This window comes from Lagopus muta, chromosome 6 (genome assembly GCF_023343835.1).
Source record: "Lagopus muta isolate bLagMut1 chromosome 6, bLagMut1 primary, whole genome shotgun sequence".
Lineage (NCBI taxonomy): Eukaryota > Metazoa > Chordata > Aves > Galliformes > Phasianidae > Lagopus > Lagopus muta.
In genome coordinates this window covers 15,671,540-15,697,741 of record NC_064438.1, presented here as the reverse complement: position 1 = coordinate 15,697,741, position 26,202 = coordinate 15,671,540, and the positions used below count along the sequence as shown (strand labels likewise).

The following is a 26,202-nucleotide window of genomic DNA, read 5'->3' as shown; positions in this document are numbered from 1 at the left end:
TATCACCGCCCCTCAGCTCTGCCCCTCCACAGTCTGGAGGCGGGGCGCCGTGCCGGACCGCCCCATATAAGCGCGGCAGCGGAGTGGCTGCCGGCAGCTCCGTCCGTTTAGCTGCTCGCGGTTCCTGTTGTCCTCCGGCCCGCCCGCTGACGGGCGGTGGGATGTGAGCGGTGCCCTTCGGCTTCCCCCGCCTTTGCGTAGGCCATGTTCCCTTTGGACTCGGCTTGGAACATCTCTTTCGCCGGCTGCGGCTTCCTGGGGGTCTACCACATCGGCGTGGCCAGCTGCCTCCAGGAGCATGCCCCTTTCCTCGTCGCCAACGCCCGGAAGGTGTACGGGGCTTCGGCCGGCGCGCTCACCGCCACCGCCCTCGTCACCGGCGCCTGCCTCGGTAAGCGCTCGTTGAACCGGGGGGGGGGCGGGTGGTGTCAAGGCGCAATAGGGTTTGCTGCGCTTGGAGCTTTTCCTGTTTATTGTGAGAACAGGAATTGCAGAAAAGCGTCTTGAATCTGTTTACTCTTGCGCTTAGTAGAGAAACAACTGAAACAAGTGTGAGCTGAGTGAAACCAGAGCTGTTGGTTGCTTGAACTCATCTGTGATCTGTCCAGGGCACTCCTTGTTCCTCGGGGACAGGTTCTAAAACATCACCTTCGTGCAGCTCAAAGTTACCTGCTTCTGTGTGGTGAGGCTTGAACTTTTTCCTCCTTAACGTTATGTTTACAGCAGCGACCAATGGAGTGTGGCTGTTGCTCCTGGAGCATACTGGGAGGAAGCTCTCAGCTCAGAGTTCAGCCTGGCGTTTTTAAGGCTGTTGCGCTCCGATGTCAGGGTTTCCCAGGGGTGAGGAGATGGGCATCCTCTAACCCCTTCTGTTGGGGTCCTTTTGATGCTAGCTGCTGGCATTTGGTTACTCTGCTAGCTGCTGCTTGTAGCGGTGAGCTGACTGCACAGCCTGCTGCTGAGCTGGGAGGGCCTGGTGTTGTACTGGCAGAGGTGTGGCACCAACATGAGACAGGCTGAAGGCATTGCCCGAACCCTTTGGCTCAGACACCATTACAGGGCTGAGCAAGTCTCTTATCTTGTCTACCTTGTTTTTGCTATTTATATATCTAGAGCATCCACAACTTCACAGAGGGCAACACCCAGTTACCTGTCTTGTTCCCTTTGAGGTGTAAGGAGAGGCACGAAAAAGGGGATTGAATAAGGGGCCATTTTTAGGTAACGTTTACTGCTCCCCTCACTGCAAAAATGTTGTTTAAAGCCAGTGAAGGCATGGATTTTGGCTACTCAAATTATGTTTCAAGTTTGAATGCTCTTGGGCATTTTATTTCTATTTTTTTTTTTAGCTCGGCCTGTGGCTGGCATGTGTCTTACATAAAGAACAGGTGACTTCTGAAAGTAAAAGCAGATGATGGGTGCCCAATTGGGGTCTGGTGTTGCTGCACTTTGTTTCTTTTATAAGCCATTCTGACAGTACAGATTACAGGCTAAGGTCCAGAGGTTGGGGTGAGCTCATAGGGAAGAAGAGGTCAGAGGGAGAAAAGGAGGTACAGCTGCAAACCTTTCTAGGAGAGCAGTTCTTCCTCTGTTGGAGGGTTCTGAGTGGACCTGTGGGCTTTTTAAAAAGCCTGTGGGCTTTTTAAAGCTCGTGGTAAATCCTGCTTTGCTCTGCCTAATGTGCTGTCTATTGAATTGGAGCACTAAATATTATCTCTGAATGGATGGCAAGCAGCAGTCTTGCTTATTTGGCTGTGTGTACGTAAAGGTTGGTGCTTTTCTCTATCTGTACTTGGTTGTGATCTTAATGCAAAGAAATACTTTCAGAGGAGGAGTGGAAAAAGTTCTTCCTTTAGCATTTTTTCTAGTTTCCATCATTTGAGACCCTAGCCAGAGAAAACAGAAACTGCCCTGGACTTCAGGGTCTATTCATAGACTATGATCCCATTTTGTTTCTTATCCAGTCTTTCTTTTCTGGTCTCTGTGCCAGTCCAGCTTGCCTCTGAGCTGATTCTGATTTCACCCTGAACTGGGAGCACTCTGCTGTTGTTTGCATGTGGCAGTAAGGCTCTGCTGTGGACAAACACTGAAGTGAATGCCCTTGCCAAATATTCTGCAGCCTTGATTGCTCAGCGTAGACTTTGAAGGCACATTTGAGTACAGCAAGTCAGGAAATATTGGACATGAATATTAGCTAGGCAGAGGACCTTATTTTGAAATAAGAGACTAGGAGATACTAATAGTCTGTTATGACCTCACCTTGCTCATGTTGAGTACTTTACTATTAATTGTGGGGGACTTGTATTAATTCTTCAGGGCTATGACAATGGTGCTGACCTGTGTTTGAAGTGTTCTCTTCACCTTTGCTATTATTGTTTTCAGTGGCAGGAAAATGCATTGTTTTCTCCACTAGAATAATCTGTGTGGATGCTGGAGTTCATTCGGCAGTCTCCCATGTATAAACATGTTGGTTTTTTAGCCCAGGGGCTTATCTGGGCTTCTGTCAAGCCTGCTTCCTCTGGGCTTGTTGGAACCCAGCGCACTAAGAAGTGAGCCTCTGTGTGCCAAGCAAGTGAGAATTCCTTTCCTGTTGGCTTTATGGTCTCCTCCTTATGCCTACCTCATATCCTGTAGCTTTTCACAAACTTTTTGCCTGGGGCTTACCCTCAAGACTAAATTCTGAAGTTGGGGGGCCTGGGTGAGTAGAGCTGTCTCATGTGATGTGACAAGACTGTCCTTTTCCAGTCACTAGTAATGCTAAAATACACTTAATGTTGGGTTCCAAAATCTTTCATATGAGAGTAGGGAGGTATATTTTTGTTAAGGGCCTGGAATGATCTCATTTCATTGAGCTGCATGGGATTTGGTGTGCTTGCTTTGGAGGCATAATGCCCGGTATGAATTATGGGATGCAAACCTGTAATCACTGAAAAGCTGTTTTTGAGCTGATGCTTGGGCCCTGGACTGTGCTTGTGATGCTTGTGACTCATAGTTAACCAACAGCATCTCTGCTGTCTGTGCAGCACGTGAGTATTGTCCTGTACTGCTCTCTTCTGAGAGTGGGGGGGACTGCTGAATTATGCCTCTACTGTGGGAGGAGAGGTGGATTCTGCTGTCAGAGGCAAAGCTGCCTGTCAAGCCCCCATCTGTGGGAGTTAGTCCTGAAGTGTGAATCAGCCATCAGTGTCAGCAAAAATAGTAAAGCAAGCCGAGGAGATGCTTCTGGTACAGAAAGGAGCATACATCTGCTAGGTAGAGAAGCATTGTTTGAAATACTCTTGAAAAGCTTTCCATAAGTTGTTTACAAACTCCTGTTTTTGTTTGTTTTCTTAGTATCTCAGTCAGGACCAACCTTGTCCCCTGGTAAAGTAACAGTTATTTGATAGTCAGGCTTGCTTGTCACCTGTCATCATATGACCACCAGGAAACTATACTGCTGAACTGTAGGAACTCTTTCTATTGAGTAATGGAGGAAGGATGAGGACAGTAACCCTTTCAGTTACCTTTCAAAATTGAATTGTGCTGCTATCAATGAACAGTAACAACATCTTTCATTCTGAAATTATTTCTTGTGCACGCAAAGCCTTAAAAGCTGATCACAGAGGTTATTTTCTGTGTGTGGAGTCTAACATCAAATCCCAGATTGAAGGGAATAAATCAGCTTAGTTTCTAATGAGTCCTCAGAGTAATGCCAGTGTATGCTGGCTAGAGCATGAATCGTGAAGTCTATTTTGGGGGAAGCATGTTTGATGCTGCTTAGTGTGACTGTGGGGAGGGATCTGTAGATCTTCCTAGGTGTGTGAGGGAGACCTCCATAGTGTGTGGGAGTCAAAACACAAGTCCCTTCCTGTATCTCCTGCAATGGCCTTAGCTGGGAAGAAAGTTCTACTGAGCTCAGCAGCCCCAGCGCAGTCAGTTGAAGAAGAGATGCATGCACGGAGATACAGAGCTAATTCTCCACAGCTGGACCCTCCATGAAGTGGGGGTGAAGTATTCACCAGCATGGCTGGGGATAATTTTTTTTTTCTTAATTTGGCTGCACTTGCTTTGTTCAGTACTTGAGAATGACAACGCAAGGGCTGGGGAAATGGTAATTTCATTCAGCCAAGCTCTGCTGGCTGGGTTGTTAACTGGCCAGTACTTTCCAAGTGAATCCTCTGTGCTTCTGCACATGCTTCTGTTGCCCAATTCTAATGATCTGTCTCTTTCTTTCTGCTGTGTGTTCCTGTAATAATCCTCTTCCTCTTGATACGCTGCAGGTTCTTTGAGTGGACCGATAGGTTTTGGAAGCCTTAGCATTTAAAGGATTTAGTACCACTTTCACACTGGAGGCTCTGGCAATGTCTGTGTACTTCTACTCCTGGGGATTATCTAGTTTACAATCCTGAGACAGAGGTGGCAGCTGGTGATCAAGGATCCCATAGCATATGTTAATTATAAGACTTGCTCTTGATGGCTTATTTGAATGCTGCTGATTCAGGGCTGGGCCTGGTGAGAAAGTTATTTTGGTGTATAATTCGGCAGGGTGTGTGTGGATTCGTCCTGTCCAAGTTATGTCATGCATGGTGAAAGTTAGAGCCCTGTTGCAGAGCACGGGGGAGCTGTATCTTAACTAGCCTAGTGGTGTTATATAGTGGGATTGGTTAAAAACTTATCGATGGAAGCAAACTGGCTTCTGCACATAGAGATGTTTGGTGTATGTGAGCTTCTGGTGGATGTTGCTACATCTGTCTTGCTGCCTTCCTTGCTTCCGTACTCTCAGCCTTGCAGGAAGATTTGTGCAGGGTCCCATCTCTTAGAAGGGTCTGTGCAACCTTCTGTAGTTGATTCCTGTCCTGCTCACAACCTGAGTCATCTTGATGTTGCTGGGGGTACTGCTGCTGACATCTGTGGATGAAAGGTATGTAAATCCCCAGACATTCTTGTCATGGAATGCAGCCTGCCTTGTGGTCTGCCTGTCATTGCTTCCTCAGTAACCTTCATAAGAACAAGATCCCTTCTTGAAGACTGCTTTGGAGCAAGGTTTTTTGTTCTCTTGCTTGTAACCTGCTCCACTCATTGTTACTACGGGGAAAAATTCAGGGCTGTAAAGTGACACCAAACAGGTCTGTGTGAGATGGAAGGGCAAAGCGGGCACAGTGAGCAGCCTGCATGGAGGTGCGTGGGGAGGTACTTGGCGTGAGGTGGAGCAGCAGGCTCAGAGCCAGGAGTGGACTTCAGAGCCATTTCTCATTTTCTGCCAGGGCTTGACAGTGCTTTAGCAGCCACACAAGCGCACAGTGAGAAAAGATAGGGAGAAGGGAGTAAGGCTGCCCTTGATCCTGCGTGCAGGAGTGCATTCAGTTGGGGTTAGACTGAAAACCTCCAAAAGCTGTATATAGACCTAGGTGGTGATGTGCAGTGCTTTGGTGTTGGTGAGCCAGCTGAGGGTAGTTGTTAGTGCATGGTAAAGTCAAGCAAAGCTAGAGTGAAAGCTAATTCTTCAGGCTCTGAAAATAGAAATGAAGACTCTTCCCTCTGCTTTTGGTCTTAATGGATCTGTGGTGCGGGTATTTGGCAAGGCAAGCTAGCTGAACCTTGCTGGCATTTGTCAGCAGGAAAAGCCAAGAGGCTTCTCTACTGTCATGTAGCAGTGCTCTCTTCCCTTCCAAAGCATCTTACTTCCAGTGGTACTTCCACTGTCAAGTGGAAATGGTGCACTATATCCTGAGGTCTGTGTTGCTGATCTGCCATCAGACCCTGGAAAGTGAGCATAGTGTATAAAGTTGTGCTTGTAAGTGATAGTTGCTCCTTCTGCACCAATTCCTGTTCAGAGTAACAACCGCTGGAGGCTTTGTGGTAGTAGTTTTCACGAGGATAAATAAAGCAAGATGTTCCACTTTTGCCTCTGTATAGGGCAGAGGGCGAGTGCTGTGTGAGTGTGAAATGGCCTGAGTTTGGGTCCGGTTTTCCCCCCCTCCCTTCATGTGATCTCCTTCACTAGCTTTTTCTTGTTGAGTACTTTTCAAAAGCAAGTAACCCAAAGCCCAGCGTTGCTCTGGCTCATAGCAAATAGTGGGAATCTCCTGTCACTACGTGCAGATTAAGTTGTACTCAAACACTGGCAAGGACTGAAGGATGGAGAAGTATAGGACTTTGAGTTCAGCTTGCCTATGGTCCCGAGCAACTTTTCCCTTTCATGTGCTATTATACCATTTATTTTCTCCCTAAAGCACTGAGCAGAAATGCAATGTTAATCCTTGTATTAGAGAATTACAGTGGAATAAATTAGGCTAGTGGTGATTTCTGTTGTGATTGTGCCAGTCAAAAATCCTGGCTGTCTGCCTGGCCTGAGCTGCCTCTGGGCTTTTCTATTGATTGTTTCCCATAGAAGCTGCAGTGTTTTCTGCTTTTCATTGCCAAGGCAAATGCTCCAGTCCTGTGCCTGCAGAAACAACATGGGCTTTGGTTTGCAGGGTGTCTGCTAGTTGGTTAGACTTTGCTGTGTCAACATTAGTGCCAGTGCAGCAGGACTGTGTACATGAAAATCTGCACCCCATATCCAGGGTGTGGCAGTAGTGTTGGTTTATCTATCAGCTGGTGCACAAAAAATAACTATTCCTCTTACAGGGAAAAAATGGACTCGTTCAGGGCTTATTTTGATAAATGCAGACTAGCCCTCTGCTTTTTTTCCCCCAAGTTTTACTTGAAGTGAACAAATATGTTAATGAGAGGCTTGTGCATCTGAGGCAGTTGCAGTTGACCTGGATTTACTTAACCCTTCTGCTGCAGGCTGCACCTTGGTGCTGCTTGTAGGTTTAGCAATGCTGTGCTCTGAATATCTGGGCCAGAAATTGTGGGATGAGCCCTTCCTTCAGCATCTGCCTCTGGCTGCAGGAGCTGGCTCTACTTGAAAAGCTGTCTGTGTGTTTCCACTTGCCCTACTCGTAAGGTGAGAATGCTCCTTCCACAGTCTGAGAGGGATCCCTGGGAGTTACTCCAGTATGGGCATGAATTGGTGCCTCTTACTCTTGAACAAAGAGAGAGAGCATTATTTGTGGCCAGGTTATTTTAGGAATCTCACTTGCAAAAGAGTTCACTTGTTTAGTTCTGTAGTAAAGCCCCAGTAGGAAGGGTAACCTGCCAGTGGGAACAGCCAGTTGTATGAGAGGGTTGCTCTCAGACTAAGGATGTGTTGTGGGCACAGCTGTGTCTACTGCCTCTGCCTTGTCAAAAACAAAATCTCCTTCTTGTATCTCTTACCTGGATCTAACTCATCAGAGCTGCTGCTTATCTGATGGCAAAATAGTAGAACAGAAGGAATGAGTGAGAACCTTAAATGTAAGTAACATAAATATAACTCGGATCAACACAAATTAGGGAAGTCCCAGAAGAACAGCTTGTTCTGGTACGTGATGTTTCTCAATATTATTATCAGCTTGTAGGAGGACGTGCACAGATGTGACAAGAACTGCTGCCTGTAAAGGTTACAGTGCTAGCTGCCTTCTCCCAACCTTAAGTTTGTAATAAAGGACAGTTTTACTTTGTGTTAATTAGTGGGATAGATGCAACTTCTGGCAAGTAAGGAATAGTTCCCACTGCCACCAATGCTTTTCTAGGATTTCAGCCTGAAATTGAGAATCTGTCTCCAGCTGTAGGATGCACATCACCCGAAAATGTCTCACAGGGGCAGATCCTAAGGTGTTGTTCTTATTTTCTGTTGGCATTAATTTATCTTTTTCATCCCCTCCTTTCTCCTACCCCCTCTGACATCTTCCAAGTACTACTGATGTGTTGAATGAGAACCTGACTAGCCAAGTTGGCTTTCTTTCAGCCCGTGTGAAGGTCTGTCTGGTTCTTGTTCTCTTGGAGCAATGGGTGGAAACCATTTTGCTTCAGCACAAGCATGAAGCTCAGCCGGAGTTGTCCTTAGATCACCACTGTGTTGCTATCTGCTCTTCCTTCTGCTGAGCAAATGGGCATTCAGAGGAAATATCTGATAAAATTGTCTCAGTTAATTATTTCCTAGTGGTCAACTTGCAGAATTCTGGTTCAATGTCTCTTGCTTACAGCTTAATGTTTTTAGGCTGGTGATAGGATTGTGTTTTAATTGGGACTGTATCATCTCCTGGGAGAGGCTGGGCAGGAAAAGTATCTGTTGCTCACTCAGTATTCAGCAAAGAGGCAGAAGCTGCACAGATTGAGCTGGAGCAGCTTGGGGATTGGTACTCAGGATGAACGTAGGACAGTTCTGAATTCTGTGCTCATGGCTACAGGCTGGCTGTTAGCTGTTCCAAGGATGAGTTGCTGGGACAGCTGAAGTAGCAGCAATGAACACGCAACCAAACTAAATTAGCCTTGTGGGCAGTCATGCTGGTAAATTCCTTCTGACTCTTAATCCTAAATTCGGGACCAAGCAGGGGTCTATCAGTGTGAAACTCAAGAGTTCCAGTCATGTGAAGTTGCCACCCAAGTTGAGAACAAAATTCCTTGGAATTTTTGGGGCTTTCCTACAGAACATGTGGGCCAAGCACCACACAAACCTCACTCTAGACAGATAGCTGAACATGGGCTCTGTGCAACACCACCCTGCAGGCAGCTCCAAAGTGAGGTCCCTTGTTATGGTACAAAGCAGCTGGCTCCTGTCCTGGAAATCTTGTGGCCAAAATACCTTGGTCAGGCCATTGAGCTCTCCAGGAGTGCCATTAGCACCTGCACTTTCTGCTAGTTCCTTTCAGAGCTTTAAGTGTCTGTCCAGTCTGGAGGCTGGGAAACAGGACAGAGGAGAGAGGAGTGGTGCTTTGCTGTTGTGTAGAAAGATTTCTGAGTTCTCGTTGGCTCTGGATACAACACAGGTTTAGCAAGAATCTTTTGGTGCTGCACACCATGGCCGTGACTTCCCTGTGTGTACCACCTAGCAACAGGGATGAGGATGCATTCCCTGTATCCACCCTGCACCTGGCCGTGCTGTTCTCTGTTCTCCATCCCTGTTTGAAAGACTTTCAGCTTGCATCCTGTTTACCACCGCTTTAGCTGGGGAGCAGGAATGTCCCTGGCACAGGGGATGAACTTTGTACTGATGTGGAGCCCTTCCAGAGGGAACTGCTTGTCGGAATGACCAGAATGCCCCTCTGCCTCTTCAGCCTGTTCTGCTCCTATTTTTGTTTCTTTCTTAAGCTCTTTTTTTCCACGTGAAATACTTCATGGGTCATCTGTCCTTTTGGTGACTGGAAAATGGATATCAGCGTGACCTCATGTCAGCAGGCAAGCGTCACTGTGCCCTTGGTGCTAAAGCTCTGCTGCTGGAGAGGTCAGAAGAGGCTCTTCTCTGCTCACCTTCTCCCATAGCAACTGACACCCCACACTGCATCCCACGGGAGGTTCCATGGGATGTTTAACTCTTGCAATAGCCTTCATCTACATGTGCCACACAGAGCTGAAGAAGACTTTGCCTCAGATCTCATAGTTCCAATTAATGGTGTTTCCTGCAGCATCACATCCATTTAGTGATTGCTCTTCAGCTCTTCTCTCCCTGCAGGGCAAAGGAGTAGCAGACTCTCCTTTGGCTGATGGGTTTGTGTATACAGTGATAAATGGTACATTCTGCTGAATGCTTCTGAGGTTAGAGAAGGGTAATTTAACCTCTCTGGGTGGAAGGTGAGCAGGCATACCTAAGAATGCAAGGCAGTGGAGGCTTTGAACCTGGTTCATTTTAGAGTTGAGTGTGTCTGGGAGTGAGAGCCAGTTCTTTAAGGGAACTCATCTTGCCAGGTCAACAAGCTGGAGTGAAACTCTTGACATAGCTTAAAAATAAAATGTGAACCAGCAACTGCCTGCAAGTCTTTTTGCTTGAGTAGCTGTATCTTGCTCTTTCTAGTTACTGCAGGAGGGTCACAGGCTGAACTTGCAGATGCTCTGGCCTTCCTTCCCCAGCAGGTGGTTCAGAACTGAGCTGTCTGATGCTTCCATGCATTGTCACAACCAGGAGGATGGCCCTGCTGTATTCAGGCTTGTGGTTAGCAGTGTGTGCTGGGATGGCAGTGCAGGAAGGGAGGAGTGTGAAGGGATGTGTCTTTTCTGCTGAAAAGATTCCTTCTATAGATTTCTTTAAAGAGGAATAATGGTTACTAAATCTGTGTGAGGATAAATGTTGGATAAATTGTTGAATGGGAGAAGGATGTTTTCCTTGCAATCAATACGAACTCTTAGAGATTGTCGGTGTTCCTTACAATGTACCCCAAAAGGGAAAAGAAATTTCGTGGAGGTTTTCCACATGTCTCTATATCCTGAATCACTTGATCCTTCAAAAACTGTGAGAGACTTTTTCTGTGAACTGGAATCAGCACTGGGCTAATCCTGGTAAGAGCAGACAGTTTGTGGCTGACCCCTGCAGGATTTCTTTCTCTGCTACTTCTCATTCAGCTGCTTCTCCCTCTGCAGGTTATTTTAATCCCATCCCTACCACAAAAGTTGTTCCAGGAAAACCAGCTCGAATTCTGCTCACGCTCTCACCTCCTCTTTCTTCTCCCATACTAGTTTCCAAGAGGGCTTCTCATCTGTCATAGATTTAGCTATATAAACTCGACTCCTTGGCTGAACCCTCAGCTGACCTCATTTCCAGGAAAACTGGTGGTGCTGCGGATCACCCTGTACCTCTCTCAGCCTTCTGTGCTATTCTGTATTCAGTCATTCAGTTTTGGTGTTAGTGAGCTAACAAGTCCAACGGGATCACAGCTGCCCTTAAGCTGAAATACCTGAGGAGCTGCTTCTTACAATCTGTTTATATGTACACATAAAAAACACCCATCAATACCCAAGATATTAAACAAGTGAAACTGCTGACTAGCAGTAATTCTTATTCTGTCCTGTTTTCCCATGTCCCTCCCACACCACTTGGCTGTGTGATGATGGTTGAGCAGATAGCTGCAACTGAAGTTCTTCCTCAGATGTTGAGACAGGCTGTTTCCTGGTGCATTTAGGTCTTCACAGTTTTCTTCAGCAACTTCCAGCTCAGGCTTTTGCTCAGATATTAGTCATAAGCTCCATTTTATTGGGGTTGTTTTCAGTACCACTGTCAAATCTTTCTGCAGGCAGGTTCTAAGTCTGAAGGCATGTTTCTTTAAGGACCAGCTCCTCGGTCACCCTCCCAGTGCAGCTGAGTTTCCTAGGATCATGTGGCCAAGGTGCCAAACTGGTGTTCTTTCATTCTTTCTGGTTTTGTTGCATGTTATTTGTTCCCCTGGTAAGATGCATAAGTATTGTAGGGATGTAGTGCTAATGTCACAGTGCTTGTAAGCCAGCCCCACAGAAATGAGTTTACTTAGTGTTGGGAAGAAACTTGAACCATGCAGCTACTATCTGGAACAGGCTGGGCTCAGTGGCTTACTGCTAATTGAGTAAGTAAGATCAGAATTAGGCTGCTAAACGTTACTTTAGGAAAGAGCAGAAGACTGGGATTATAGTGCTAAAAATTGCTTCAAAGAAGGGAACTTGGATTTTCTGCTAAGTTGCTACCTCACATTACCTAAATCCTGACCCCAGAGTTTCTGGTCATGGCCAAGGGTCTCATTCTGAACTTGCTTGAGCTACTGGTGTTGCTGGCTTTCCTACGCACAAAATCACGTTCCCGGGCTGCATTAAGGGAGAACATGTTGCTGGCACACGTGTATTGCAAAAGAATGAGATGTGTCAATACAGAGTTGAGGGTGTTGTTTCCCTTATCTCTATTAACCTGGGTCTAACTTGGCTGTGGTTGCAGGACTGGGGAGGGAAGACAGAAAAACAGAGAAGTCTCTAGTCAATAAAGTTGGCTTGAACTGATAGCAACTTTCATCTTTGTCCAAAAACCAGATCTCAGTTCGATTGCAGGGAAGATTTGTGAAAACATGGCTGTTTTCCTTCTGTTTCTGTGATTCTTCCCTCGATAATTTTCTCAAATATATAATAACTATGTCTCTGAGAGTGCAGTGATTGCCTTGTACTCAGAGGAATGCTTTGTACCCCATTGTGACTAGGAGATACATGGGGAGGCATCTGACTGTGAGTGCAAAGGGCAGTGTGCAGGGTGTGGAGGGTTTGGCTTGGGTTGGTGGTTTTGTTTTGTCCTTTGCCTTCTTTCCTACTGCAGAGCTGTGGTCCTCTTGGCAGACTGGACTCCCAGTGACTGTGAGATAATGGGTTTAGCAGCTGCCTTTGCTGCTGTGCAGATGAGCTGCTTTCTCTTCTGTAAACCCAGCTCGGTCACTGAGGGAAAGTGTAAAGCAGGCATGCCTTTGTGAATCCTGCTTCCCCACAGGGCCTGTTTCTAGTGCTGTGAAATAGGGCACAGAAGAGACAGGGCACCAAATCCTCTCTAAATCACTGATTGCCTAAAGGAGCATAGCGTCCATTTTGCTCACCTGAGATGTGATTGACATTGTCAGCAGAGCTGCGATGATGGATCACTTGGTAAGAAGTGATATTCCAGTCTGCCTATAAGCAAAAGTGCCAGCAGATGGTGTTTCTCATGGAGAAAAAAAAGCGGATGTTTTGGAGTGCATTTAGCCATGAGCTCAATTGCAACAAAGCACCAAAGTAACCTCGTTTTCTGTTTTAATCTTTTCACCAGCCCTCTGTTGTTCATTTAAACAGGACCTCCTAGGAAAGCACGAGGCCTTATCCAGATGCATGTCATCCTTGGCTTGACAGAGCATATGTGAGAGGAGGGTAGCTGTTTGCAGTGCAAGTTTGTGAGTGCCAACACAGCTAGTTTCTGAGACTCAGTAACTGTGCCTGTAGTAGCCACTTATCTTGAGTTATATCAGCAAGTAGGGAGAAACTTCATAGCAAAGCTGTGTACAAAATTTTTCTATATCTAATTTTGTGAAAATGGCTGATTTTTTTTACTACCATTTCATAGTGCAATTTTTCTCATTACAGGTGAGGCTGGTGCCAGCATTATTCGAGTGTCTAAAGAAGCACGAAAGAGGTTCCTGGGTCCACTTCACCCCTCTTTCAACTTGGTGAAGATCATTCGGCTCTGCCTGTCCAAGACTGTGCCAGAGAATGGGCATGAGGTGGCAGCAGGACGTCTGGGTATTTCCCTCACACGAGTGTCTGATGGAGAAAATGTCATACTGTCAGACTTCCATTCCAAGGAGGAACTGATTCAGGTGACTTGAAGCTTATTGCTGGGCAAGAACTGCAGACTGTTTTGTTTTGCGTTTGTCTCCAAATGTCTTTCATAATGTGGTATAATTCTCAGCGTGTGTCCATATGGAGCTCTGATTAACTCAGTAGGCTTTGATGTCATTCTTATGTGGATCTCTTTCTTCTTCAGGCCTGTGTCTGCAGCACCTTTATCCCTGTCTACTGTGGGCTGATACCTCCAACGTTGCGTGGAGTGGTAAGACTCTTAAAATATTTCTTCATTAAATTACGTGCTAATAAATAAGACAACAAATACTCTGGGCAATTCAACTGCCTGTTACATAGCAGCAATTATCCTGAAGAAGCATGAGAAATTCCCAAATGAACAATATTAGCGAAAGATATGCCTTGTTTTCAGGTCCTGCAGGTGGCTAAAATGTCCTGAAGTCTGGTTGATGTAACTGAAGTGCTGGCTGATTTAGTAGGTTTAGTGGACAGTTACCCTGGCTTCTTGGTGAAACCCTCCAGCACTGAGGCTCTGACCCATTGTTCATGTGGAAAGAACTTGTTTCCATGGTAGAAGCTATGTGTTCCTTTCCTACAAGCCTGGTGTCCTTTGAAGATTTTTCACTAGTGCTGTTAGCTGGCCTCTTTTCCGTGGCGCTCCTCACGTCCTTCCTCTGAGAATGTTTTATCTGCATGTGCTCTTTTTATTTTCCTGTTCAAGCAAGCATCCAGAGCAGTTTCTCCCTTTTGTGTGTTCATGTTAGAAATGAAAATGCTCAAAAGCTGCACGGGGCTGGAGAATCTTTGTATATAGCAGTAATGCCTAAGGGCCTTAGCTGAGCTTGGACTGCCAATGTGGTGTGTGAGGTAATGCACTGTAAAAGACAGCTTATTTGCAATCTAACCAGTTGAAAGCTTAGAAAAAGCTGCTGTTCACATCTGTGTGTCTTCCCACAAAATGAGCTGATCAAGATGCCTCAGTCTGACAAGGTATCAAATCTGTTAGGTGTCCTACAAGTGAGGTCGGTTTTGCTCCTGCATAATATGCAACTAGACTGTTTTTGTATTGTGCAAGCATGTTGAGCAGAGAAATGATCTAGAATAAATGATCAGTGTCTAGCCCTTCAAAGAAATGACAGGATCATGCTGGTTTGGCATTTGCTCAACAGCTACAGTCTGGATTTTTGTCCTACAGCTGGTGGGAATGTAGCAGTGGCTCTTGCATAAGACCTCTTTGGTGTTAACTGAGGTGAGCCTGGCTCAGGAAAAAATCACAAAATTCCAAAACAGTGTACAGCAATCGGGTTATGAAATTAGCAGCTGCTCTGGTGTACCAGGCAGTGAATTCTCATGAATTTTCCACTTGAGGAAAGCCAGGGGCTGGGAAGGGTGGGCATGGGTGTGGGATGAGAGGAGGAAACTAATTTTTACCTCTTCCCCAGAAAATAATGACTCTTTCTATTTTTGAAAGTCAGTATGGTGAGGTGAAAGGCTAAATTAAATAGGGTATGAACTTGGGAAAAGGCTTTGAAATCAGACTGCATGGTTCCTAGCACAACCAATGACTCTGTTTACCACAAAACAGAATGGCAGGCCAACTCAACTCACAGGTATCTGTTTTCAAGGCAGTATGTCTGTGAAAGTTACAGTGTCCTTATCAAATTTGTTCTTTTCCCTCCTGTTTTTCCAGTATTTGCTTTTTGTAATTCTAGCCTCCTTATGGAGGGGATGGTGAAGGTGGGTGGGAGGGAAGGAGAAATGAGTTCTTAAGTACTGAGGAACTAAAGTGTCAGTTACTGACCTGAAAACATGCTCTCTAGCCATGACCTTTCTGTGGCATGTGGGTGAGATGAACCCTTAAAAAGGGTAGAAGAGAGCTAGCTGTTGTTCTTGTTGAGTGCAGGTCCCAGGGATGGGGAGGACTCAGTAAGAGAGTGGAGCTGGGGACCTCAGGAATAATCTCAGACTGTGGGCTGTCCCCAGGAGTTGCTGCTTACACCTGCAAGTAGGTTGAGGCTGCAGCCAGTGGCGCTGATGCTGCTCGTGGCATTGCAAGAGACTGTGGAGTGGTCAGCCTTGGATTGGTGGGAGGTTCAGGTAAATCCAAAGAAGTACTGGCTGACCTTGAGTAAGAAGCATAAACAGTGCTGCTTGCAGAATGGGCCAGAAGGCAGGGTCTGAATGTGTGTTCCTTGATCTCAATGCAGGGTTTGGCTGCTAGCTTTATTGTAGGCGTCTTTCAAATGACATCTGTTAGCTTCTGCTGCCACCCTCTGGAAAACTTATGTTTCTGCATCCTTAGCACAGGCTAGCTTTGTCTCAGCTCATTGGCCAAAACATTCGTCTCTGCCTTCTTTAGGCAGAGTGAAAGTTGCTGTTTCCAGCAGGGTGTGTGTGTCCTTGAGTTCTATCTCGTCCTTCTACCTTCTTCACTCTCCAAACCCAGGTAACGCAGGAGCCACTACCCATGTCTGTCTTGATACCGTGTTTGGTAACAAGGCCTGACATGGATGAAATGCTCCATGCTATGAGTTAACTGTGGTCTGTAGCCTACAACTGGAATTACAAGCCACTTCTCTTGAACTTGTACACAGAGGTAGCCCCACAGTTTAGTTTGCCCTCTTTAAGCCCTTTGTGTAGTCCACTCTGATCCTGTTGCTTGGATGGGAGCTGCATTTGCACGCTTGAAGTCCAGGAGCCTATGAACTGTTCATCAGGCTCTTACAGCTTACCTGGAGAGGTCAGCATGTGTGCCTTCCAGAGAAAGTGGCAGGCACTCTCTAGGCAAAGCAGACAGTGTTTTCCTAAGTTTTTCCAAACTGTTCCATGATTCTGTGGCTGTGCAGTGAGAGACTAGTATCAGTGGTCAGGCTGCCTGATAGGTGAGGCAAAGCAGGGTGTAGAATTAAAGCACATCCTTTTCTGGTCAGCATTTCCCTAATTTGCTGGGAATCAGCATCTGTCAGCTTTGCCTTTTGCCTGTTCAGCTGCCCAACCAGTGGAGAGCTAGGTGTTACAGCTGCTGCTTCAGGGGCTTCGTAGCTAATGCACACTGATTTACTTCTGAACCCACCCAAAGGAAAGAATTTTTAGGCAGCAAACAGATCAACTCTTCTATAAAACTAATCATTCTCATTTTTGTCAGAGGTACACAAGAGCTCAAGTCTTGTTTCTGCAAGGATCTCAAGCTTGCTGCTCTCTCAACTTGACCAGTGTCTCCTTCTTCTGCATATTGCTTGCTCTGCCAGAGCCCTCTGATAGGGATTCTCTTGCTCAGCTCCTTGTGCAATTATGGTACATTAAAGAATACTTGGAGTACATACTGCTGGGTTTGTCCTTCCAACAGGGGGAATGGAACTGTTTATAGTACGTATGTACAGAACGTTCTCTGATAAGAACTCCTGTTAGGAGCAAAACCTGAGTCCCTTGTACTCTGTTATCACACCAAAGCTAGCGGACCATAAACGTGTACCCATGTGTTGGAATTCTGCTTGATTAGCCTCCTAGCAACAAATAAAGTGTTTTCCTTCTTAGTTAACAAACTGTGACAGTGGGGACCTGTATTTGAGCCATTCGTTTTGAACGCAAGTAAAAATGTCTCGCTGTCTCAGTGTGACAGCTGAGATCAGTTTGCATTGCAGGTGGTTGTTGGTGTGTCATACTGTTGGAATGAATGTGACTCAAACCCTGTGGCAAATATAAGTCAGCAGTCACACAAGTGAATTGTGCTTTTGTCATTGAATGCTTGTGGTCAAAACACTCTTTCCTAGGAGGAAAGTCACATAGCTAAAGGAGATGATACTCAACACAGGTGTGCTGTCGCTACTTCCAACTCTCCCAGTTTTTGTGGATGCTATTCATTCTTTCCCAAAGTTTTTGGCACAGATGTGAATGGGGACACAGAGCAGAAAAGCTTGATCCATTACAAGAATAAAGAGTGCTTAATTTCTCTTTATTTCAGAGATATGTTGATGGAGGAATTTCTGACAACTTGCCACGATACGAGCTGAAGAACACAATCACAGTGTCTCCTTTCTCAGGAGAGAGTGATATCTGCCCACGAGACAGTTCCACAAACATGCATGAGCTGAGAGTCACCAATACAAGCATCCAGTTCAACCTTCGCAACCTCTACCGCCTCTCAAAGGCCCTCTTTCCTCCAGAGCCACAGGTGAGGTTCTTGGCAGTATCAGAACTTGGGGGAAAATGGTTAGACAATAACTGTCATGTGTGCTTCAGCAGAAGAAGATCACAGGCACTTTTCTTTTTTTCTTTTCCATCTATTTCTTTGCCTTGACATTTAGTAATCCAGTGACTTGGCAAACCTTGAATATCTGCACAAAATTGTATCAGTGGCTTGCTTTAATTTTGCTACTTTAAGATCTGTAATCTGTTCAAGAAGATCCCCATGTGACTCTTCGAAGTGGCATTTGCCAGGAAGCCAGGCTCACTTCTAAATAAGGATCTATCAGCTCTCAGAACTAACGTGCTCATGAGGGTTTTTTTAAGAGGTCATGCTACAGGTACCAGCTCAAAGCCAGAAAATGTCTCTCCTAAAAAGAGCCAGAAAAGCAGGTGGCACTGTTAACAGTTTTGTGTGCTTCTGCTTCTGAGCAAATGCAACGTTAGACCTGGCATTTGGGCGCAGTAAGCAGGCACCCACATCCTGAATCACTTGCCCAAGTTTTATTTGCTCCTTCTTCACTAGTCTTAGCTGGCTTTGTGTGTGAGCACAGCAACACTTCCTGGTGTCTGCAGGGAAGTATTCTGGGCTACTTGTTGGACTGAATTCCAGGCAGCTGCTTATAGCAGTGTCAGCTCTAGATGGGGAAATGAAGTGGCCGCAACTCCAAGGTTGTATTTGGTAGTATTCCAACTTGAATTATCAAGTGATGCTCATATCCAAAGCCTTCATGTTACAACTCTTATTCATGCTCAAAGCAGGACAATTTCTCTCAAGTCAGCATTGAGCTGAGTGCTTTCTCTGCCCAGCTTGAACAGCCTCCAAATGAATTGCTTTTGCTTACCTCTGCCACAGGTGCTGCGGGATATGTGCAAGCAGGGCTATCGGGATGCACTGCACTTCCTGAAGAAGAATGGTAAGGCACCGAGTGTTTGTGGGGTGTGCTGAATTGTCTCTTGGGTGCCAGGCTTTGTGACCTGGCCCTGAGGTTAGTTAGTGGTGGGTTTCAAAGGTGGAAGGACAAAACTGATCAAGGAGCATGATTCAGATATCTGAATGTGGAATTTCCACTTGTAAGGATATTTTAGCTCTTTAGGACACACAGATGGACTAGATACCTCTTCATTGCAATACAGAAGGACTCTGACTACGTTGAGGAAAGAGCAGTGGCTTGGGCACGACTGAGTGTTGAAGTTATGTAGTGTGTTCCTAGTGTTATGCCAGCAGAGTGTATTGCCATTTGGAGTGTCAGCCGATAAGCCAATGCCCTTCTGTGTGCAGCTAGGGTAAGCCTAAGGAGGCAGAGCAGTGCAGAGTGCTGCCATGCCCTCAGCAGCCCCCAGGGCATGGCAGTTTGACGCTTTTGCAAATCTGACGTTCCACCCCTGGGCTTACCTGCCTACCTTGAATTGCTGTTGCAGGCTGAGGGTGTTTGATGCCACCTAGTGTCGATTTAGCAGACCAAGCGCATTTGTTTGCTTTGTGGTGTGTACTTGACTAGGGTAAGAGCAGTCATGCAGCTCTGTGGATTAAGCGGTGGAAGGGGAATGTGAATTGATTGCTGATGAAGTATGTAGCAACAAAACCCTATGAAACGGCCCTCTGCAGTGCGTGGAGGGGAAATCTAAGAATTTCTGGGAGGGAGGAAAAAGGATGATGATGTTAAAGCAGTCGGATTTCTTACACGCTGTGGTAAGCATTGAAACAAATGAGAGACAGGGTGTTATGTCCATCTGTTTGGGAGGTGGGTGAAGTGAAGAGTGATATTTTAAGTGCCAGGCAAGAAAGAGTAGCTAACTTGTATAATCTTTATTGCTTCTCAGGTCTCCTTCACCTTAATCGTCCAAGTCCTGCTGGTCCTCTCCTTGCAATAGAAGCCCCTCCAGGAGAGAAGAAAGAGGAAGAAGAAGAAGCTGAGGACCAGATGGAAAACAACACCGCCCTTGCTGTCGTTGAAGACCACATCTTTGAACACTTGCCTCCCAAACTGAACCAAGGTATGGTCCAAAGGAAAAGAACCTTTGCTGTTTTCGTGTGCTGCGTGGTCTGTATCAAAGGACTGCTGGGATGTGGGTCTTGATTGTTAGTATCTGGGGATTGAACACCTGCTGGTGCTTAGATAAAGTAAGAGCTTGGATACGAAGGTGTGGAGGCTGAACTGGGAGAGGGTGCCTCATTTGACACTTCTACACTATAAGGCAAGGATAGGATCTTGATGCTTGTATCATTCAGGAGCTCAATAAAACGACAAGTTGTTGTTCCTCAGCTGTGCTCAGAATTGCTATCCTAAGCTAGACTTCATTTAAAAAGTAGAAGGTGAGAAGGGGCGACTACCAGGCTGGGTAACTTAAGAGGTACTGCAGGAAAGGGGTAGTCCCTGTCAAGAGAGATTCAGCCATGTTCTTTTCTGTCTTCAGCTCTTTTGGAGGCTTGTGCTGAAAGAAGAGGTTTCTTGACTGGTATTAGCAACACGCTGCCTGTACGTGTGGCCACTGCCATGATGGTCCCCTACCTGCTGCCTCTGGAGTCTGCTGTTTCCTTCACTGTCAGGTGTGCCTTCAGCTGTTTCCTCTGGTTGTTTTCTATCTAGTGCAGCTGAATATTTAATGTAGCTGGTGGAAGCAGGATCCTTTGTAATGACTGGAGTGCCAGAGTTCCTGGGGAAGGAGTTCATGCTACTTAACAACCATATGCAAAAATATCCCTGCCTTCATGTGTAATTTAGCTGCAGCCAGTACTGCCAGCTTGAAGTAAGATTGCTGCATGCTGGAACTTGCCTTAGAAAATGATATATTTCAGAATCTGGAGAAAAGCTTCTTAACTAGAGGAGCAGAGATGAAAATGAGAATCTCATGAGATGTGACACTTCTGAAGTGAGGGGGGAGTAGTCCTGTTGCTTCCAACTCTACACTTATGCAGCTGGGAAGGCAGGTCTGTCAGATGTGTTCTTAGTACAAAGTATCCTGTGGAAGGCTTCTGAAAGGAGATGGTTTTTGATGTACTTAGGTTGGGAAGATACTCTGTTGCTGAAAGCAAATGAAAAATAGGGAAGGCACAGATGTAAAGATTAAGTCCTGCACTATTCTCATCTTTCATAGCTTCTCCCATTTACTTTTAAGGGTGGTAGTGTAAATGACCTGTACAGTAACCGCCACTGAAATACTGTGTTTCCTCCTATCCTTTGTATGGTTCAACTTGTCTCCTGTCTCTTTCCAGGTTGCTGGAATGGCTTCCGGATATCCCTGAGGATATTAGATGGATGAGGGAGCAGATAACTGAAATCTGCAACTATCTTGTGAAGAAAGCCAAGAAGAAACTGGGCAGCCATCTTTCAGCCAGGTATGGCTGTTTTCCTCCACAGCTCTGTCCTGTAGGGGAACACCCAATTTCCCTTTCTACCTCTGACTTCTATAGAGTCCACTCCTTAACTGTTTGGTAGACTCAGAACATGGTCTACTTCTCTCTTCCCATTACAGGACCTTCATAATGAAGCTGTTAGTAGAACAATAGAACAATAGAAGATGTATATCTAATTGTAATATCCTAGCTTATTCTACTTTCCTTTTGTGGAAGACAGTTGTGATGTTTGTCAGTCCAGGGTCCCCAAAACATCCCTTCTAAGGGTTAACTGAGCTCAAATGACTTTTTCTGTCTCGGGATTTAAGCTTGGTTTGGAGTGGGGATGCACTGGAGTGGCCAAGAAATATCAGAGAATTTCCCAAATGTGGCAGAGTGCTTTGGATCTGTGTGTGGGTGTGTGCCTTGGCACCAGCTTTTCTGAGCTGAATTCCCTACTGTAAGGCTGAGGCAAGACTTGGGTGAGAATAGGAAAATATTACAGTAGTAGGCAGAGGGTCCTAGCTATGATTCAGATACTAGCACAAGAGACTGATTCTTCCTGCAAGAGCTCATGATCTGAATAATTTGGAGATGTGAAGGACTATGGCCATGCAGCCAGTTAGTGGTGAAATGGAAACGTCTCTACAGTTCTGGAGCTCTGGTCTGGTGACCTGCTCAAGCTGTCCCACATACTAATTCTTTGCATGTCTGTCTTTCAGGCTTTACTATCATCTTGAGCTTGGTGGGCCCCAGAGCCTGCCAATTTCTCCAGGATCTCCTTGTGGTGAAGCAGTGCCTATATGGATGAGAAGCAACCGTTCCCTGTCTGATGTCATGCTGAAGTGGGAGGAGTACCAGCGTCAGCTTGTGATGGGCTTACTCTGCATCAATGTGGACATGCAGGCATCCCTCTTCCCTTGGGAAGGATTTCAGAAGAAACTTCCACATTTGGACTGTGCAAAAGAGTGCCTGCCACTCTTCTGAGCCTGCTGTGCGGAGGGGGTGGGGATGGGTGGGAAGGGAAACAGATAAAGAGTGAGACCAGTCTTATCCCTTGGCAGCAGGCTGCCCTGTGCTCGTGAATATGCTGCAAAGGGGACTTCCCAGGATGGAGACTGGTGGAATTGTCTGTAGCCATTTATTGCCTGCTGGGTTGTGGATGAGTAATCTGTGTCAGAGGCACAGAGGCTGATCCCTTGCTCAAGACTTGTGTTGAGGCTTGGCCAAGGCCCATAGCCATGCTGATGTTGATAACCCAGCTGGGCTATCCCAAATAATGCACTTTGAATTGCCGTTGGCTTTTCACCGCCAAATAATCGGGATGTAGCTGATGCTCTCAAGTTCTCGTAGCTTTTAGCTTCCTTTGGCTCTTAGAGCACATTAATCTGTTTTTTCTCAAGTCATCTGACATCCCTTAGGTCTTTGTGCTGCTGAAAGATAAGTAGTCTCTTGCCAAACCAATGTTCCAAATCTCCTTTTGACTTTATTCTTTGACACCGGCTCATTGTCTTTGTCCCTTAACTGCATCCCCACTGGAAGCCAGAGCTGGCCCTACTGCAGACTGCACTGGGGCCACAGAAATGTAGAAGAGTAGTGTGTTTATCCTAGTTTATATTGTTGTGGACTCTCTCTGTGTAATTTCCATTTTGATAGAACTTTGGCAGCTTGAACTTAGAGTGTTAAATGTCACTGAGCTTATTTTAAAGCAGTAACTTAGGCTGAGTTTTTTTCTTTGAGGAGTTTGAAGCCTCATTCTTGTCACTGCTAATGGAATTAGTGTGGGGTCAGACTGGAAAAGCTCAGCCCTACTACGTCAGGATCAGTTCATCAGTTGACAGTGGGGAAGGAATGCGAAATGCTTATAGGAATGTGAGATTGTATGGGTCATGTTATCTTTGAGAGATTGGTGGTAGAGTGTCACAGCACGTTCTGGGAAGGTGGCTGCCTTTGGCAGGGGTTGGGCTTCACTCATTAAGGGACCATGCAATGGAAGGAAATTCCGAGTGGGTGCCACGTAAGACACCTCCTGTCAAGCAGGGACTTAACTCTTTTATTTGAGGATTTGGGATGAGAAAGATTCAGGTTTGCAGTTATATCAGCCTCACGGTTTGCCTCTTGTGTTGTGGCTCACTGGTACAGCTATGCAGCTGTCTATAGCAGGAGCACGAGAAGAGGAAGTGAAATCAGCAGTGCTGGTGCATGTGCCAGTCTTCTTGGAACTGACCGTGCTTGTCTTGTCCCTTAAAAAGCTGGAGCAGGTCTGGGTTCTGCCTTATCAGTAGCAGTCTACTTGTGATTTGCTGTGCAGAGACATAAGCTCTCTGTTCTTCCCAGGATGAGATGTGGCTTCCTGTGGGGTTTGCGTGTACTTCAGTCTTTGCACTGTGACACAAAGCCAGCTCCTGGTATCTCTTTCTGCAGCACATCTTGCTGTGTGAGGCATCTTCTACCTCTCCTAGCGCAAACAGTATGCAACTAGCCAAAGCAAACTTATGCCCTCTCTTTTGGGGAGCTTCAGCACAGGCTGTCTAAAGCTGGTACATAGTCTGTATGTGGAACAGTAATTTATAATGCTCTGTTTTCTCCCTTTGGTTTAAAAAGTGAAAATATCCTCAGAAACTTTAATAGGTGGAGAAGGTAGTGACTCTACTTAGTTACATCTCCACAGGCAGTGTGGGTGAGGTGGTGGGTGCTGTCTCCCACCAGCATAACTGTGCCCTGAAGAGGTTTGAGTACTTGTAGCAGAGACTGATTAGCACCAGAGCATTTCTTCACCAGTGGCTGTTGCAGTCTGGGAGGCAAGACGGTGGGCAGCTGTGATGCTGATGCTGTCTGAGAGACACCAGAACAAATACTAACTTGTGGCTGAAAATATCAGCCCACAGTCCTTCCTGAGTGTAGCTTATCTTGTGTAAAACAAGGGCCTGCATAGTTTATGAAGTAGGCCTGCACTTACAGTCAGATTTATTCTTAAGCTTCACATAGTTAAGGCAACTAGGGTGTAGAGGAATCACTGTGGGGAGGAAGAGAAAAAGAATATAGAGGATTCTGAAACCAGATTGGGAATATAAGATTATAAAGCATATTGTATTTTTATTTTTTCTAAAGCCTGTGGGACAAGCTGAATGCCATAAATGTAGTGAAGGTGAACCAGCAGCCAACTATTGTCAGTTTGTGACAGCAGGATATGTTTGAGATAAGGTGTTTGTGATATGGTGTGAGTGCTTATTGTTTTCCACTGCTCTGGGCTACCTTCCTTGTTTGCTGAATGTGCATCTCCTGTCCCTAGTGTACATGGAGCAATTGGTGAGAATGTGTAGCTGTTTAGTGGCATGAAATTAAAGCATTGCATCCAAAAGTAAAGCCAGAAGGGTAAAGCCAGATGAGGAAACCTCGTGCTTAGAGGCTGCTGCCCTCTTGGCTTTGCCTATTTGTGTTAACATAAGGGTGGAGAAAAATGATTGCAACTATTTTTATTTTTTCCTTCTTCCTGGACTGGTAAAACCACTGACTGATTTATGTAAACCACTAAACTGAACCAAATTCTTTGGGCAATAGTACATGCTAAGAAATTGCAGCTTGGCATCCTCAGCCCCTGCTTTCCTCTTGTGTATCACACCCAGCTGGGCTGGTGCCACTGTCTTCAAGTGCTCTGATCCAGAAGGTTTGCTGATTCTGGTCCACACATTTCAACAGAGTAACTGCTATGGTAAAAGGCCTGAATTTCATTCTCTTGCACCCCATCTGCTGTTAGCTCCTTTTTGAGATGTTAATATAATAAACTTTTATGCACTGCTGACTTTAACCACAAATCAAAGCCTGGGTTTAAATGTAAAGGCCTGTCTCTTCCGGGAGGAAACTCCTGTTTTCCCTACGTTAATTTGCAGGGTGTGGAAGGATACTTGGGAAAGTACCACTCTCTTAACCCTCTTTTTGCTTGTATTCCCAAGTGGCTGTTGTGTGACAGCTTGTTGGTTTTGTAGATTCAAGCTCAGGTAAAGAAAGTGGTCTGTCAAAAATAAATACCGCACACTGCCCTCTGCTTCCTTAGGAAGAGTTTCATGATTTCCTTGAAGTTCATCACAGACTGCAAAGGATCAAAAAAGATAAGGAAGATCTTTTTGCACATCAGCAAGCTGGAAGGAGAGAATGTGTGGTTGGGAAGCCTGCTGGTAGTGGCCAGGGCCTGTGCTCTCTTGTATGTGGTATTTGAGAAGTCAGGATCCTGGACCAAAAGTTCATCTTGCAGCCCACATCTGAAATCCTTATAATATTCACTTGAATTTTGCAAGAGTTTCAACCCTTGCAGTTTCTATTGTTTCACTTAAAAGATCTGTGCATTCAGGAATCCATTTTCTTTTTCTTCTTCCTATGATACGGATACTACTTGCTGCTTTTAACACAGCTAACGATCAACTTCTCGTGCATTTAACAGGTCCCTAACCTGTACAACACGTGGTTCAATGCTGTGCACAACAGTGTGTATCAATGGCATGCTCTGTAAACCCCCACGCATGTGTGGTGTTTTGGATTCGGTTTGCTGCCTGACCTACTGTTAATAGTTCCACAGGTTGGTTTTTCAAGGGGTAGGAGGAAATTCTTCTGCAGACTGTCAGTAGGACTTAGGAAATGCTTTCTCGTGACTTCCTGGGGGAAGCCGTGTACATGCAGCACTCAGACTAGAGAATAAGAGGGTGTTGCCATCTGCCAGCTCTGGGGTTCCCCCAGGTTCTTAGATGCTTACCACTGTTTTTGTCCATTTTAAGAATCTAATCTAATAATCCAGTTTCCAAGCTTTCACTCCTTCTCTTGACATAAGAGCTGTCACTTCCAAAGGAATTACGGAAGAAACCCTGAAGCTCTCTGCATGCATTTGTGTCTGTTTTCCTTATGGGTCCATTTCTACAAAGAGTAGGCGTGGGTGGCAGTGCTGCATGTTGCCGAAGTTTGAGGGCCTTGTCAACAGTTCTTTCCAGCAGTTTTCTCGTCTTCCCTTTAAAATGATGAGAGAATGGACCACCTTGGTTGATCGCCACACCAGCCAGTTAGTTTGTGCCAAACTCACCCTGTGCCTTCACAGTGGGTTCTGTTTGCCCTACGTCCCTGATGTGTCTGCCTTTCTGAATGCACCAGGACTTGTTCCTTCTCTTCCTCCTTTCCCCTTGCCCACCTGTGGGACACTTCTCTGCGCCCAATCTGCAGGACGGTCTCTAACTGCATCCATCCTGCTGTGTGGCTGAGATAGAAACTCAGCCAGGACTCTGCTGTTGTCACTGAATTTAAGAAGCCCCTGAGGCACACCAATGCGTGTGGAAATCCTGTGGTAATCACTGATGTCAGAGCAGCAACTTGACCAGCAATAGCATATGCAAGTGATGTTATTTACATAGCAAAGTATTCAAGTAGCGTTCTCGGTAATTTTGAAATTACAGTATTAAACCAATGCTTTTTTTCCTCCCGTTTCCTTTTTCTAATGTTTTCTGGAGAAAAAAAGTATTTATTTTGGCAAAAATATATCTTCTAATAAAAACTTTCTCAATGTACTCACCTGGCTGTGGCAGATTGTCTGT

General features: G+C 45.7%; 1 protein-coding gene across 1 annotated transcript; it reads left to right on the top strand.

Annotated features, from left to right (window-relative positions):
• Nucleotides 1–56: 56 nt before the first annotated feature.
• On the top strand, nt 57–26,202 carry PNPLA2 (patatin like phospholipase domain containing 2). Its single transcript, XM_048948560.1, has 9 exons — nt 57–391; nt 12,895–13,127; nt 13,295–13,360; nt 17,072–17,281; nt 18,149–18,209; nt 19,117–19,290; nt 19,711–19,843; nt 20,510–20,632; nt 21,352–26,202. Exons 1-9 carry the CDS (start codon nt 205–207, stop codon nt 21,614–21,616), a joined length of 1,452 nt encoding a protein of 483 aa, XP_048804517.1. The 5' UTR covers nt 57–204; the 3' UTR covers nt 21,617–26,202.